Source organism: Ochotona princeps, unplaced genomic scaffold, assembly GCF_030435755.1.
Source record: "Ochotona princeps isolate mOchPri1 unplaced genomic scaffold, mOchPri1.hap1 HAP1_SCAFFOLD_2757, whole genome shotgun sequence".
Taxonomy (NCBI): domain Eukaryota; kingdom Metazoa; phylum Chordata; class Mammalia; order Lagomorpha; family Ochotonidae; genus Ochotona; species Ochotona princeps.
In genome coordinates, this window is record NW_026701126.1 from 25,875 (window position 1) to 40,000 (window position 14,126).

Consider the following 14,126-nt stretch of genomic DNA (forward strand, 5'->3'; position numbering starts at 1 on the left):
TGTAAATGTATATAAAAGAAAGAATCAGGTGTCGCACACACGTGTGTATATGCATTCACACGTCTGTAATAATATATATATATATTACTGTGTGAATAGAAGTCTTGTGCCTAGTCCAACGTATTGAAAAAGTGGAATGTTTTATTTGTCTGTAGCAGCAGCTTTATCAATTACCCTTGATCAAGCATTGTTATATATATATGTATATATAGAGAGAGAGAGAGTGAGACATATATATAGAGATATATATATATATTTGGATGTATATACATAAAGAGATATATATATAGATCTCTGTATGCATGTGTGTTTTGAGTATATCTTGTGAAGTGTGTCTGCGTAAGTGAGTAAAGCTTTCAACAATGGCGCTACCGGAGGTGAAACGGTCGTTACTGCAACAGCAGCAACAGTCTGCGAGTACGAGCAGCTCGACACAGTTGCAGGCATTGAAAGATATGAAAGTAGCTGGAGTATGGAAGATTGGCAAGAAAATTGGTTCTGGATCGTTTGGAGATATATATAAAGGTGAGCAATGTTTGAAAGAGAAGACACAAGGAGGTCTTTTTGTGTGGCAGACGCATTCTGCCCGCACTATTATTGAAGTTAGGGATTTTTGCGATTGCATTGAAAGAAGAGCAGGAATGATAGTAATAGTAACAGTAATAGCAGTTGCAGCAATAGTCGTAGACGCTGATAAGAAGGAGAAGAAAAAGAGTGGTGACTCCTACTACTACCACTACTAGTATTATAGTAGTAGTAGTATTAGATGAAGTAGTATAGTAGTTCTGATTTCTGTGAGCTGCTGCAACCCACACATCTTCACGCCGTTGTACGTTGAGGAGTACAAGAGTCTCTATGATGCTGAAGAAGAAGAAGAAGAGTGCTACAAATACTACTACTACCACAAGTACTTCTGATAATACTGTCGCTACGAGTCGTAGTATTTTACTTATGTTGAGGAGAGTAGTATGAGTAAAACTACATGAACATGTATAAGAGTGCATATGAAGTCGAAGGAGGAGAAGAGGCTGCTATTACCACTACTACTACAACTACTACGACTACTACTTCTACAAGAATTACAACTATTGCTTATTTTGTTTCTACTACTACTATTACTACTATTCAGTAGATATCGATGAGCAGAATGATATATTTACTACATAATACATATATATATGTATGTGTATATATATATATGTGTACGTGTATATGTTTGTGTGTGTGTGTACGGCTGCTTGAGCATGTCAATGTGCGACTCAGTCGCACATTTGTATGCTGTTACTGTTATTGCTGCTACTGCAGTACCAATAGCAGTAGGTGCTGCTATTGTTTTGTATATTTAGTGGAAGAGACGGAGTATATCTGTGCTTTTGATGTATGTGGAGGATTATTTTCTAGAAGGTTAACAGACAGCAGCTCATGCATTGGGAAATGGTGGTGCTGCTGTTGTTGTTGCTGTGTGGACGTAAAAAAGTATGCTAGTATTGATACAATATCATACCTATGTATTTTATATCACGCAAACATTCCAATACAGATATATACAAATATTTATATTTGTTATATATATACATATATGTATATTTGTTGTGGACTTGCATTTCACATGTACGTACAAACACACTCGCTTCTCCTGCACATTCACGAGCACAGACATATACATATATATATATATATATATATATATATATATATATATGTATGTACAAGAAAAAAGTGTATATATATATATATATATATATATATTGTATATGTATATATGTTAACGCACACACATTTATACGCATGTACATATAAAAACACACATTCGCACATATCTATGTACATCTACACACACACACACATGTGTGTGGATATACTCCCACACACACACATTTAGACACATATACTCTCACACACGCCCACACATATATATGCACTGATGCATACTCCAATATATAAAAAACACCTGATGCTGTCTCACAGTACGTACACATACACCCATGTGACTCTCTCCCCCTCTCTCTCTACGACTCTCTCTACTTTTTCCTTTATGTGCAAGCTTCTTCTTTCTGCATCAAATTCTATTCCAATTCCCCTCCTCCTCCTTATTTTCCTCGCTCTCTTTCACACCGCTGTCCTTCCACTGTGAAAATTTTGTGGTACTCACTGACTCTCTTCTGTGCTGCAGTGTTTTCAGAGATATATATATGTATATATGCATGAAATTTTTTTTCTTCCAATGTTCTTTCCATATATGTTCCTTTTTTTGTTTTTATTGGAGTTCTTCACCCCTTTCTTGCACAACTCAACCATCTCCTCCTTCTCCTCTTCACCTCTTCATGTGCACGTGGGGTATCCATTAGCTGCTGCCGTTCTTCCGTATAAAACGAAAAGTGTCCGTATGAGTGTTTCAGTCTTCCTCTTGCATTACCTTCGGTAATAATGAATCACTCTCGTGTATCATCGGTGCTTCTCTTCAGTGTGCTGCTGATGCTGCTGATACGACTACTTCTCGCTGCCCTGCTGCTGTCGCTGCTTCTCTCTCTACTACTTCCAACGCCATGACAGCCCTCTTCTATCACCAGTCCTGCTGCTACTGCTGCTTCGATTTACCCTCTTCCTCCTGTAGGTGCTGCTTCTCCTCTTCTCTTCAACTGCTACTCTCGCTACTTCTCTTTATCGTGCAACTACTACTACTGCTACCACTACTATACCGCTGCTACGACTACTCCCACTACTACTACTGCTGGTACTACTAGTACTGCTGCTACTACTGCTGCTCTTAGTACTGCTACTGCCACTACCGTTGCTACTACTTCGGTTGCTGCTACCACTACTACTACTACTAATGCTACTGCCACTACCGTTGCTACTACTTCGGTTGCTGCTACCACTACTACTACTACTAATGCTACTGCCACTACCGTTGCTACTACTTCGGTTGCTGCTACCACTACTACTACTACTAATGCTACTGCCACTACCGTTGCTACTACTTCGGTTGCTGCTACCACTACTACTACTACTAATGCTACTGCCACTACCGTTGCTACTACTTCGGTTGCTGCTACCACTACTACTACTACTAATGCTACTGCCACTACCGTTGCTACTACTTCGGTTGCTGCTACCACTACTACTACTACTAATGCTACTGCCACTACCGTTGCTACTACTTCGGTTGCTGCTACCACTACTACTACTACTAATGCTACTGCCACTACCGTTGCTACTACTTCGGTTGCTGCTACCACTACTACTACTACTAATGCTACTGCCACTACCGTTGCTACTACTTCGGTTGCTGCTACCACTACTACTACTACTAATGCTACTGCCACTACCGTTGCTACTACTTCGGTTGCTGCTACCACTACTACTACTACTAATGCTACTGCCACTACCGTTGCTACTACTTCGGTTGCTGCTACCACTACTACTACTACTAATGCTACTGCCACTACCGTTGCTACTACTTCGGTTGCTGCTACCACTACTACTACTACTAATGCTACTGCCACTACCGTTGCTACTACTTCGGTTGCTGCTACCACTACTACTACTACTAATGCTACTGCCACTACCGTTGCTACTACTTCGGTTGCTGCTACCACTACTACTACTACTAATGCTACTGCCACTACCGTTGCTACTACTTCGGTTGCTGCTACCACTACTACTACTACTAATGCTACTGCCACTACCGTTGCTACTACTTCGGTTGCTGCTACCACTACTACTACTACTAATGCTACTGCCACTACCGTTGCTACTACTTCGGTTGCTGCTACCACTACTACTACTACTAATGCTACTGCCACTACCGTTGCTACTACTTCGGTTGCTGCTACCACTACTACTACTACTAATGCTACTGCCACTACCGTTGCTACTACTTCGGTTGCTGCTACCACTACTACTACTACTAATGCTACTGCCACTACCGTTGCTACTACTTCGGTTGCTGCTACCACTACTACTACTACTAATGCTACTGCCACTACCGTTGCTACTACTTCGGTTGCTGCTACCACTACTACTACTACTAATGCTACTGCCACTACCGTTGCTACTACTTCGGTTGCTGCTACCACTACTACTACTACTAATGCTACTGCCACTACCGTTGCTACTACTTCGGTTGCTGCTACCACTACTACTACTACTAATGCTACTGCCACTACCGTTGCTACTACTTCGGTTGCTGCTACCACTACTACTACTACTAATGCTACTGCCACTACCGTTGCTACTACTTCGGTTGCTGCTACCACTACTACTACTACTAATGCTACTGCCACTACCGTTGCTACTACTTCGGTTGCTGCTACCACTACTACTACTACTAATGCTACTGCCACTACCGTTGCTACTACTTCGGTTGCTGCTACCACTACTACTACTACTAATGCTACTGCCACTACCGTTGCTACTACTTCGGTTGCTGCTACCACTACTACTACTACTAATGCTACTGCCACTACCGTTGCTACTACTTCGGTTGCTGCTACCACTACTACTACTACTAATGCTACTGCCACTACCGTTGCTACTACTTCGGTTGCTGCTACCACTACTACTACTACTAATGCTACTGCCACTACCGTTGCTACTACTTCGGTTGCTGCTACCACTACTACTACTACTAATGCTACTGCCACTACCGTTGCTACTACTTCGGTTGCTGCTACCACTACTACTACTACTAATGCTACTGCCACTACCGTTGCTACTACTTCGGTTGCTGCTACCACTACTACTACTACTAATGCTACTGCCACTACCGTTGCTACTACTTCGGTTGCTGCTACCACTACTACTACTACTAATGCTACTGCCACTACCGTTGCTACTACTTCGGTTGCTGCTACCACTACTACTACTACTAATGCTACTGCCACTACCGTTGCTACTACTTCGGTTGCTGCTACCACTACTACTACTACTAATGCTACTGCCACTACCGTTGCTACTACTTCGGTTGCTGCTACCACTACTACTACTACTAATGCTACTGCCACTACCGTTGCTACTACTTCGGTTGCTGCTACCACTACTACTACTACTAATGCTACTGCCACTACCGTTGCTACTACTTCGGTTGCTGCTACCACTACTACTACTACTAATGCTACTGCCACTACCGTTGCTACTACTTCGGTTGCTGCTACCACTACTACTACTACTAATGCTACTGCCACTACCGTTGCTACTACTTCGGTTGCTGCTACCACTACTACTACTACTAATGCTACTGCCACTACCGTTGCTACTACTTCGGTTGCTGCTACCACTACTACTACTACTAATGCTACTGCCACTACCGTTGCTACTACTTCGGTTGCTGCTACCACTACTACTACTACTAATGCTACTGCCACTACCGTTGCTACTACTTCGGTTGCTGCTACCACTACTACTACTACTAATGCTACTGCCACTACCGTTGCTACTACTTCGGTTGCTGCTACCACTACTACTACTACTAATGCTACTGCCACTACCGTTGCTACTACTTCGGTTGCTGCTACCACTACTACTACTACTAATGCTACTGCCACTACCGTTGCTACTACTTCGGTTGCTGCTACCACTACTACTACTACTAATGCTACTGCCACTACCGTTGCTACTACTTCGGTTGCTGCTACCACTACTACTACTACTAATGCTACTGCCACTACCGTTGCTACTACTTCGGTTGCTGCTACCACTACTACTACTACTAATGCTACTGCCACTACCGTTGCTACTACTTCGGTTGCTGCTACCACTACTACTACTACTAATGCTACTGCCACTACCGTTGCTACTACTTCGGTTGCTGCTACCACTACTACTACTACTAATGCTACTGCCACTACCGTTGCTACTACTTCGGTTGCTGCTACCACTACTACTACTACTAATGCTACTGCCACTACCGTTGCTACTACTTCGGTTGCTGCTACCACTACTACTACTACTAATGCTACTGCCACTACCGTTGCTACTACTTCGGTTGCTGCTACCACTACTACTACTACTAATGCTACTGCCACTACCGTTGCTACTACTTCGGTTGCTGCTACCACTACTACTACTACTAATGCTACTGCCACTACCGTTGCTACTACTTCGGTTGCTGCTACCACTACTACTACTACTAATGCTACTGCCACTACCGTTGCTACTACTTCGGTTGCTGCTACCACTACTACTACTACTAATGCTACTGCCACTACCGTTGCTACTACTTCGGTTGCTGCTACCACTACTACTACTACTAATGCTACTGCCACTACCGTTGCTACTACTTCGGTTGCTGCTACCACTACTACTACTACTAATGCTACTGCCACTACCGTTGCTACTACTTCGGTTGCTGCTACCACTACTACTACTACTAATGCTACTGCCACTACCGTTGCTACTACTTCGGTTGCTGCTACCACTACTACTACTACTAATGCTACTGCCACTACCGTTGCTACTACTTCGGTTGCTGCTACCACTACTACTACTACTAATGCTACTGCCACTACCGTTGCTACTACTTCGGTTGCTGCTACCACGTACTACTACTACTAATGCTACTGCCACTACCGTTGCTACTACTTCGGTTGCTGCTACCACTACTACTACTACTAATGCTACTGCCACTACCGTTGCTACTACTTCGGTTGCTGCTACCACTACTACTACTACTAATGCTACTGCCACTACCGTTGCTACTACTTCGGTTGCTGCTACCACTACTACTACTACTAATGCTACTGCCACTACCGTTGCTACTACTTCGGTTGCTGCTACCACTACTACTACTACTAATGCTACTGCCACTACCGTTGCTACTACTTCGGTTGCTGCTACCACTACTACTACTACTAATGCTACTGCCACTACCGTTGCTACTACTTCGGTTGCTGCTACCACTACTACTACTACTAATGCTACTGCCACTACCGTTGCTACTACTTCGGTTGCTGCTACCACTACTACTACTACTAATGCTACTGCCACTACCGTTGCTACTACTTCGGTTGCTGCTACCACTACTACTACTACTAATGCTACTGCCACTACCGTTGCTACTACTTCGATTGCTGCTACCACCTACTACTACTACTAATGCTACTGCCACTACCGTTGCTACTACTTCGGTTGCTGCTACCACTACTACTACTACTAATGCTACTGCCACTACCGTTGCTACTACTTCGGTTGCTGCTACCACTACTACTACTACTAATGCTACTGCCACTACCGTTGCTACTACTTCGGTTGCTGCTACCACTACTACTACTACTAATGCTACTGCCACTACCGTTGCTACTACTTCGGTTGCTGCTACCACTACTACTACTACTAATGCTACTGCCACTACCGTTGCTACTACTTCGGTTGCTGCTACCACTACTACTACTACTAATGCTACTGCCACTACCGTTGCTACTACTTCGGTTGCTGCTACCACTACTACTACTACTAATGCTACTGCCACTACCGTTGCTACTACTTCGGTTGCTGCTACCACTACTACTACTACTAATGCTACTGCCACTACCGTTGCTACTACTTCGATTGCTGCTACCACTACTACTACTACTAATGCTACTGCCACTACCGTTGCTACTACTTCGATTGCTGCTACCACTACTACTACTACTAATGCTACTGCCACTACCGTTGCTACTACTTCGATTGCTGCTACCACTACTACTACTACTAATGCTACTGCCACTACCGTTGCTACTACTTCGGTTGCTGCTACCACTACTACTACTACTAATGCTACTGCCACTACCGTTGCTACTACTTCGATTGCTGCTACCACTACTACTACTACTAATGCTACTGCCACTACCGTTGCTACTACTTCGGTTGCTCCTGCAGGAGTACTACTACTCCTGCTGCTGATACTACTACTGCTACTAGTATTACTGCTACTACTACTACTGCAACCATTACTACTGCTACTACTAGTGCTGCTACTACTGCTCCTAATGCTACTACAAGTGCTACTGTCACTATTTGTTGAAGTCATGAGTAGAGTGTGCTTCGGCGCATTCGCTTTGCTCCTGATGACTGCTGTGAATGTGATGCATGCATTTGCAGCGACGAACGTACAAACTGGTCAAGAAGTGGCTCTGAAAGTTGAGAGTATCCGAGCAAAGCATCTACAGCTACTCTACGAATACCGCCTCTTACGACACTTACAGGGAGGCGAAGGGATAGCGCAGGCGTATTGCTGCGAGTCAGAGGGCGATTACAACGTTATGGTCATGGAGCTACTTGGACCTTCCCTAGAAGACACGTTCAACTTGTGCAACCGCGTCTTTTCTCTCAAAACAATTTTGCTGCTCGCAGACCAATTTGTACGTATCTATCCGTGTGGATGATACTTCTACACACAGTGGGGAGGAGACACACATATATATATATATATATGCATATATGCTTTGTGTGTGTGGGTGGTCTGCATGTCCCTGCGTGGTATTTTTGTGATTGCCGTGTAGGTGAATGTACGGATGCTGTACATGCAGCGTTATCGAGTCGAGCATATACACAGTAGAAGTATATATATATATATATATATGTATTTCCAATCATATATACATATATATATGCTCTGTGTGTGTGTGTGTGTGTGTAGGTTGTGTTTATGTGTGCTCTGTGGTCGAATGTACGCATGTTGTACATGCACCTTCAGCGAGTGGAGTATATATACACAACGGAAGTATATGTGTATGTATATGTAGTTATTTCCTTGCCATTTAACTGTGTGTCTGTGTGTATATGTGCTCCGTGTGTGTGCTCTGTGGTTGAATGTACGCATGTGCGTGTGTGTGTGTGCATGCAGCTTCAGCGAGTTGAGTATATACACAACAGAAGTTTCATTCATAGAGATATCAAGCCTGACAACTTCCTTCTCGGAGGCGCGGATCATCAAGACACTGTAAGTCTCTCTTTCTTTATATACTTCCAAAGAGCGTATCTCTATTTTTCTCTCTATCTCTCTCTCTCTTCCTCTTCTCTTTTTTCCTCATGGAGGTAAGTACTGAGGAGAGCATAGTGTTTTTCTACTGAAAAATTCAATCAGAAGCAGCACACAGAAAGCCGGATGTCGCTCGCGGGGGAGGGTGGGGTCGCCCCGACGGCTGCACTTGCAGAATTGATGGGGTGTCACATCAACACAACAGCAACACCAGCGGAGAATACGTAGCAGCAGCAGCAACAGCAGCAGCAGCAACAGCAACAAAAGGAGTGACAACAGCGGCCGCACAGAGAAGGCAGTAGCAGCAGGAGCAGCGACTGATAATAAGCCGCAGCAACAGGAGCACTGAAGGCAGGTACGAAATCGGAAACAGTAACAACAGTGAAGAAAAGAAGAGAGATAGCAGCAGCAGGAGCAGCAAATGCAACTGCAACAGCAACACCAGGAGCAGCAGCAGTAGCAGGCACGTAGGACCACGACGAACAGCACCAGCAGAAAGATGCAGGGGAACAACAGCTTATCAATGGGTAGGCACCACACCAATACCAGCAGCAACACCACCAGCAGCAGTAGTATCACCTGTAGCAGCGGCACCAGCAGCAGCAGCAACAGCAGTAGCAGCAGCCGCAGACTTGCCATTTAGCGATAAGAGCAGCGCTAGCTGTTCAGGACGAACAGCAACAGAAAGGGCATTTCAAAAAGAAAGACGTCTATGTATACATAAATCGAATCAGTGCAACCCACGTATCGCGCGCCGTACTCGAGGCTTCATATATATATATATATATGTATGTACACATGTATATTCGTATATCCATATATGTACATGTGTATATATATATGTATATATATGTATATATATATATATATACATCCACATATGTGGTTGCGCCCACCCCCTGCACCAATGTTTCACACGTAGTACGTCTCCCTTACCAGGGCATTCCTATATAGATCCCTACATATATATAAATATATATGTATATATATATGTGTACGTATATATAGACATGTATGTGTATGTATATATATATATATACATATACGGGTGCACGCCCCCGATGCAACGTTTCACACGTAGTAATTTTTTTGCCAGGGCATTCGTATGTAAGTATATACACGTATACATATATATATATGTACGTATATGTATATGTATATATCCACATATATATGGGTGCAGGCACCTCGTGCAACGTTTCATTACAGACAAGCTATGCTGTTGAGCGCTGCCGTGCTAGAAATGTACCGCGGATATGCCCCAATCCAGCCGTTAGGCTGCATGCGCTCGTCCCTGCATATTCCTGTTGCAGTGGAGGCCGCATGTAAAAGTGAATATAAGGAAGAAGTGTTGTCAACAGTGATGCCACAGTCTAGCCGTTAGACTGCATGCACGCTAACGCCGCCGAGAGTATGTGTGTGTGTGTATTGTAGGTATACATCGTTGACCTTGGAAATGAACTACAAGATGAATGTCTGTCTTTACGTACATATATGTGTGCGTGTACGTGTATTATGAATGCGTGTATATGTGTGTATACGTGTATATAGAGTCTATGTTACATATACTGGATGTAGGTCCGTATGTGTGTGTGTGTGTATGCTGGTGTATGTTTGCATGTGAATGTACGTGCATGTGGGTATGTGTGTGTGTCTGTATGTATGTGTATGTGTCTATGTGTATGTGTATACATATGTATGTATATATATTTTATGTATTATGGGTATATGGAAGTCTATGTGGGTATGTGTGTGTGTCTGTATGTATGTATATGTGTCTATGTGTATGTGTATACATATGTATGTATATATATTTTATGTATTATGGGTATATGGAAGTCTATGTGGGTATGTGTGTGTGTCAATATATCTATATGTATGTGTATGTATCTACGTACACGTATATAGTGAATATGTATATGTGTATCCGTGAGTGTGAACTCTCTCTTCTATGACATATGTATGGACACACAGGTATGAGTTTATTATGAATATATATATATATACTGATGTCTTCTGTATCTATTCTACTCTGTACATGTGATCATGTATGTGTGTATCGCGCTGCATGTATGACGTGTATGTGGTGTCTATGTACATCGTGTGTGTGCGTGTGGGTAAATTTACAGATATACATAATCGACTTCGGCCTGGCGAAGAAATATAGAGACCCTCGTACACACCAACATATACCATATAGGGAAAACAAAAATTTGACGGGAACTGCACGCTACGCATCAATCAGCGCTCACTTAGGCTCTGAGCAGAGTCGTCGTGATGACCTCGAAGCTGTTGGATATGTTCTTATGTACTTCTGCAGAGGTATAAAAGTAGTAATATACTGCTGATAATAATTAGTAGTGGTAGTAGTAGTAGAACTATCAATAATAATAATAGTAGTTACAGTGATGATAATAATAGTTGTAGTAATAGTTGTAGTACTCAGATAAATTATATGCCGAGGTGATGTTGAGGCTGTAAGGTACAAATCATGTGCTTCTGCACAGGTATGGAAGTAGTTGTTGTTGTTGTAGGAGTAGGAGTAGTAGTAGCAATAATAATGATAATACTCAGAACAATAGCAGCATCACCACTGTAGTGATGGTGGTGAAACTCTCAGTCGTGAGAGCAGTACGTGTACTGATGGCTTTCCTCCCAGTTGTCCTAAAGATAATAAGCGCACGTGTAGTACTCGTGCTACACGTAGTACCAGTAGTAGTTGTTTGTAGTATTGAGCGTAGCATCACTACGATTGGTAATACTACTACTACTAATACTACTACTATTAGTAGTAGTAGTAGTGATAGCAGTACTCGTGGTAGTAGCAGTAGTAGTGGTAGTAATAGTAGTAGTGATAGCGGTACTCGTGGTGGTAGTAGTAGTAGTGATGGCGGTACTCGTGGTGGTAGTAGTAGTAGTAGTGATAGCAGTAATCGTAGTAGTTGTTGTGGTAGTAATAGTAGTGGCAGGGGAGTACTAGTAACAGGAGTACTCGTAGTAGTGGTGGTAGTAATAGTAGTACGTATGTTAATAGACACCTGTGGTAGTCCCGGAGAAGAAGTATTAGTAGTAGTGACACCAATAATAGTAGTAACGCCGATAGTCGTAGTAGACGTAGTAATAGTAGTAGTAGTGCTGGTAGTAGTTGTTTGTAGTTATAGTAGTAGTAGTAGTTCTTCTCATCGTAATAGGAGGACACCGCTGGTAGTGTACGTAGTGTCAGTAGTAGTACCTTTTTTGGTAGTAGAAACACCACTAGTCGTGGTAGAGGTAGTAGAAATAGTTTTATTCGTAGTAATAGTAGTATTAGCACTAGTATTAGTCGAAGTAATAGTAGTCGTAGTGAAAATAATTGTGATACCAATAATAGTGGTAGTAATGATAACAATAGTTGTACGTGTCTTAACAATCATACTTGTGGTGATCTGGAACATAAGTTATAGTATTAATGGTAGTACATGTTGTAATAGAAGCACTACTACTAGCAGTAGTAGAAGTAGCAGCACTAACACCAGTACAAGTAGTAGTAGTAGTATTGGCGGTAGTTGTAGCAATGAGTGGACTCTCGTGGTGGTTCTGAAAACTGATACTCGTCGTGACAGTCCTAGTACTAATATTATTAGTAGCTAGTGCTGCAGTAATAGTGGTTATGGTGCTGCTATTGCTGCTGCTGAGTGCTGGTGGTGCTGCTGCTGCTGCAGTAATAGTGCGGTACTAATTCGCTGCTGCTGCCGCTGGAGCAATAGTATTGTGCTGCCTCCTGGCCGCTGCTACTACTGCTGCTGCTGCTGCTGAGGTGGTGCTGCTGCTGCTATAGCTGCAACAGCAGCACTGAAATACATTCTTGGTACTATATGATCATGATCTTTCCGTGCTAGCTCTGTGCGCCACAATGTTCTCAATTGACCTGCTCCATCTAGTCGTAAATGTTCTGTTAACTCTACAGCCGCCTTCCCACCCCGTCCTACGTGAAAGAACTTCTTGCAGCGACTGCAGCATAACGGCAGCAGCCAACTGGCAGCAGCAGCAGCAGTAGTCAACTAGCAGTGGCGTAAGCAGTCAACAACAACAACAGCAGCAGCAGAACACACAGTTACTGTTCAACTGGCAGTGGCGATAGCAGTCAACAACAACAACAACAACAACAGCAGAACACACACAGTTACTGACAGCTCCGATAGTGCTACACTAATGCTAGTGATTATTGTCTCGAGTGCAGTTGTCGTGTATATGTGTGACTATTCTTCCTGCTGATCAAAATCATGAGGCGCCTGGATGACATATGTATTTTCATCTTGTCGCTGAGTCATAGTTCCTGTATGCGAGGGTACAGATTGAAGCTCTTGCAGTGGCAGCGCCTGCTGGATGACCCGACGCCTGCTGCTGCCGCCAATATATCACGCGTATATGCTGCCGCTACTATATCATTCGTATTTGCTGTTGCCGCTATATCTCTCGTATTTGCTTCTGCTACTGTATTATCACGTGTGTATATATGCTGCTGCTACTCTATTATCACGTGTGTGTATATGCTGCTGCTATTATTACACGTATCTGCTGCTGCATATCAGCCCGATCTTCTGCTGCTGGTGCTATCGTGACCAGCAGCGTACAGCTGCTACTGTTGCTCACAAGAACCTGCTGTTGCTCATGCTATCACTAATACTACTGCTACTATTAATACCAAACTACTGCTGCTACCCCACTCTTACTACTGCTCTACTAACGCTAGCAGTTGGGCAGCCGGTGCTGCTACTACTACTACTGCTACTACTACTACGACTTCAACTATTACTCCTACTCCCCTTCTCCTGCTAGGACTACTACGAACACTACTACTACTGCTGCTGCTATTCCTCTCCTGCTACTACTACTACTACTACGACTTACACTACTGCCCTCCTGGTAGTACTGCTACTACTACTACTACTACTCCCCTCCCGATAAACTACTACTACTACTGTTTATATTACTGCCCTCCTGTAGTACCACTGATAATACTACTACTTCTCCCCTGGTAAACTACCACTACCTCTATTTATATTACTGCCCTCCTGTAGTACTACTGATACTACTACTACTACTAGTACTAGTACTACTACTACTAGTAGTAGTAGTATCCTCCTGCATACTACTACTACTACTACTTCTTCCCTCCTGCTAC

General features: G+C 43.2%; 1 protein-coding gene across 1 annotated transcript in view; it reads left to right on the plus strand.

Annotated features, from left to right (window-relative positions):
- Positions 1-362: 362 nt before the first annotated feature.
- The window catches only part of LOC131479417 (casein kinase I-like), a gene marked incomplete at its 3' end in the record, with an annotated part of 16,942 nt that continues 3,178 nt past the window's right edge, over positions 363-14,126 (plus strand). The window contains exons 1-4 of the mRNA XM_058659927.1: positions 363-525; positions 8,083-8,342; positions 8,828-8,923; positions 11,092-11,284. Coding sequence (XP_058515910.1) covers positions 363-525; positions 8,083-8,342; positions 8,828-8,923; positions 11,092-11,284 — 712 coding nt within the window. The remainder of the gene's footprint in view (positions 526-8,082; positions 8,343-8,827; positions 8,924-11,091; positions 11,285-14,126) is intronic.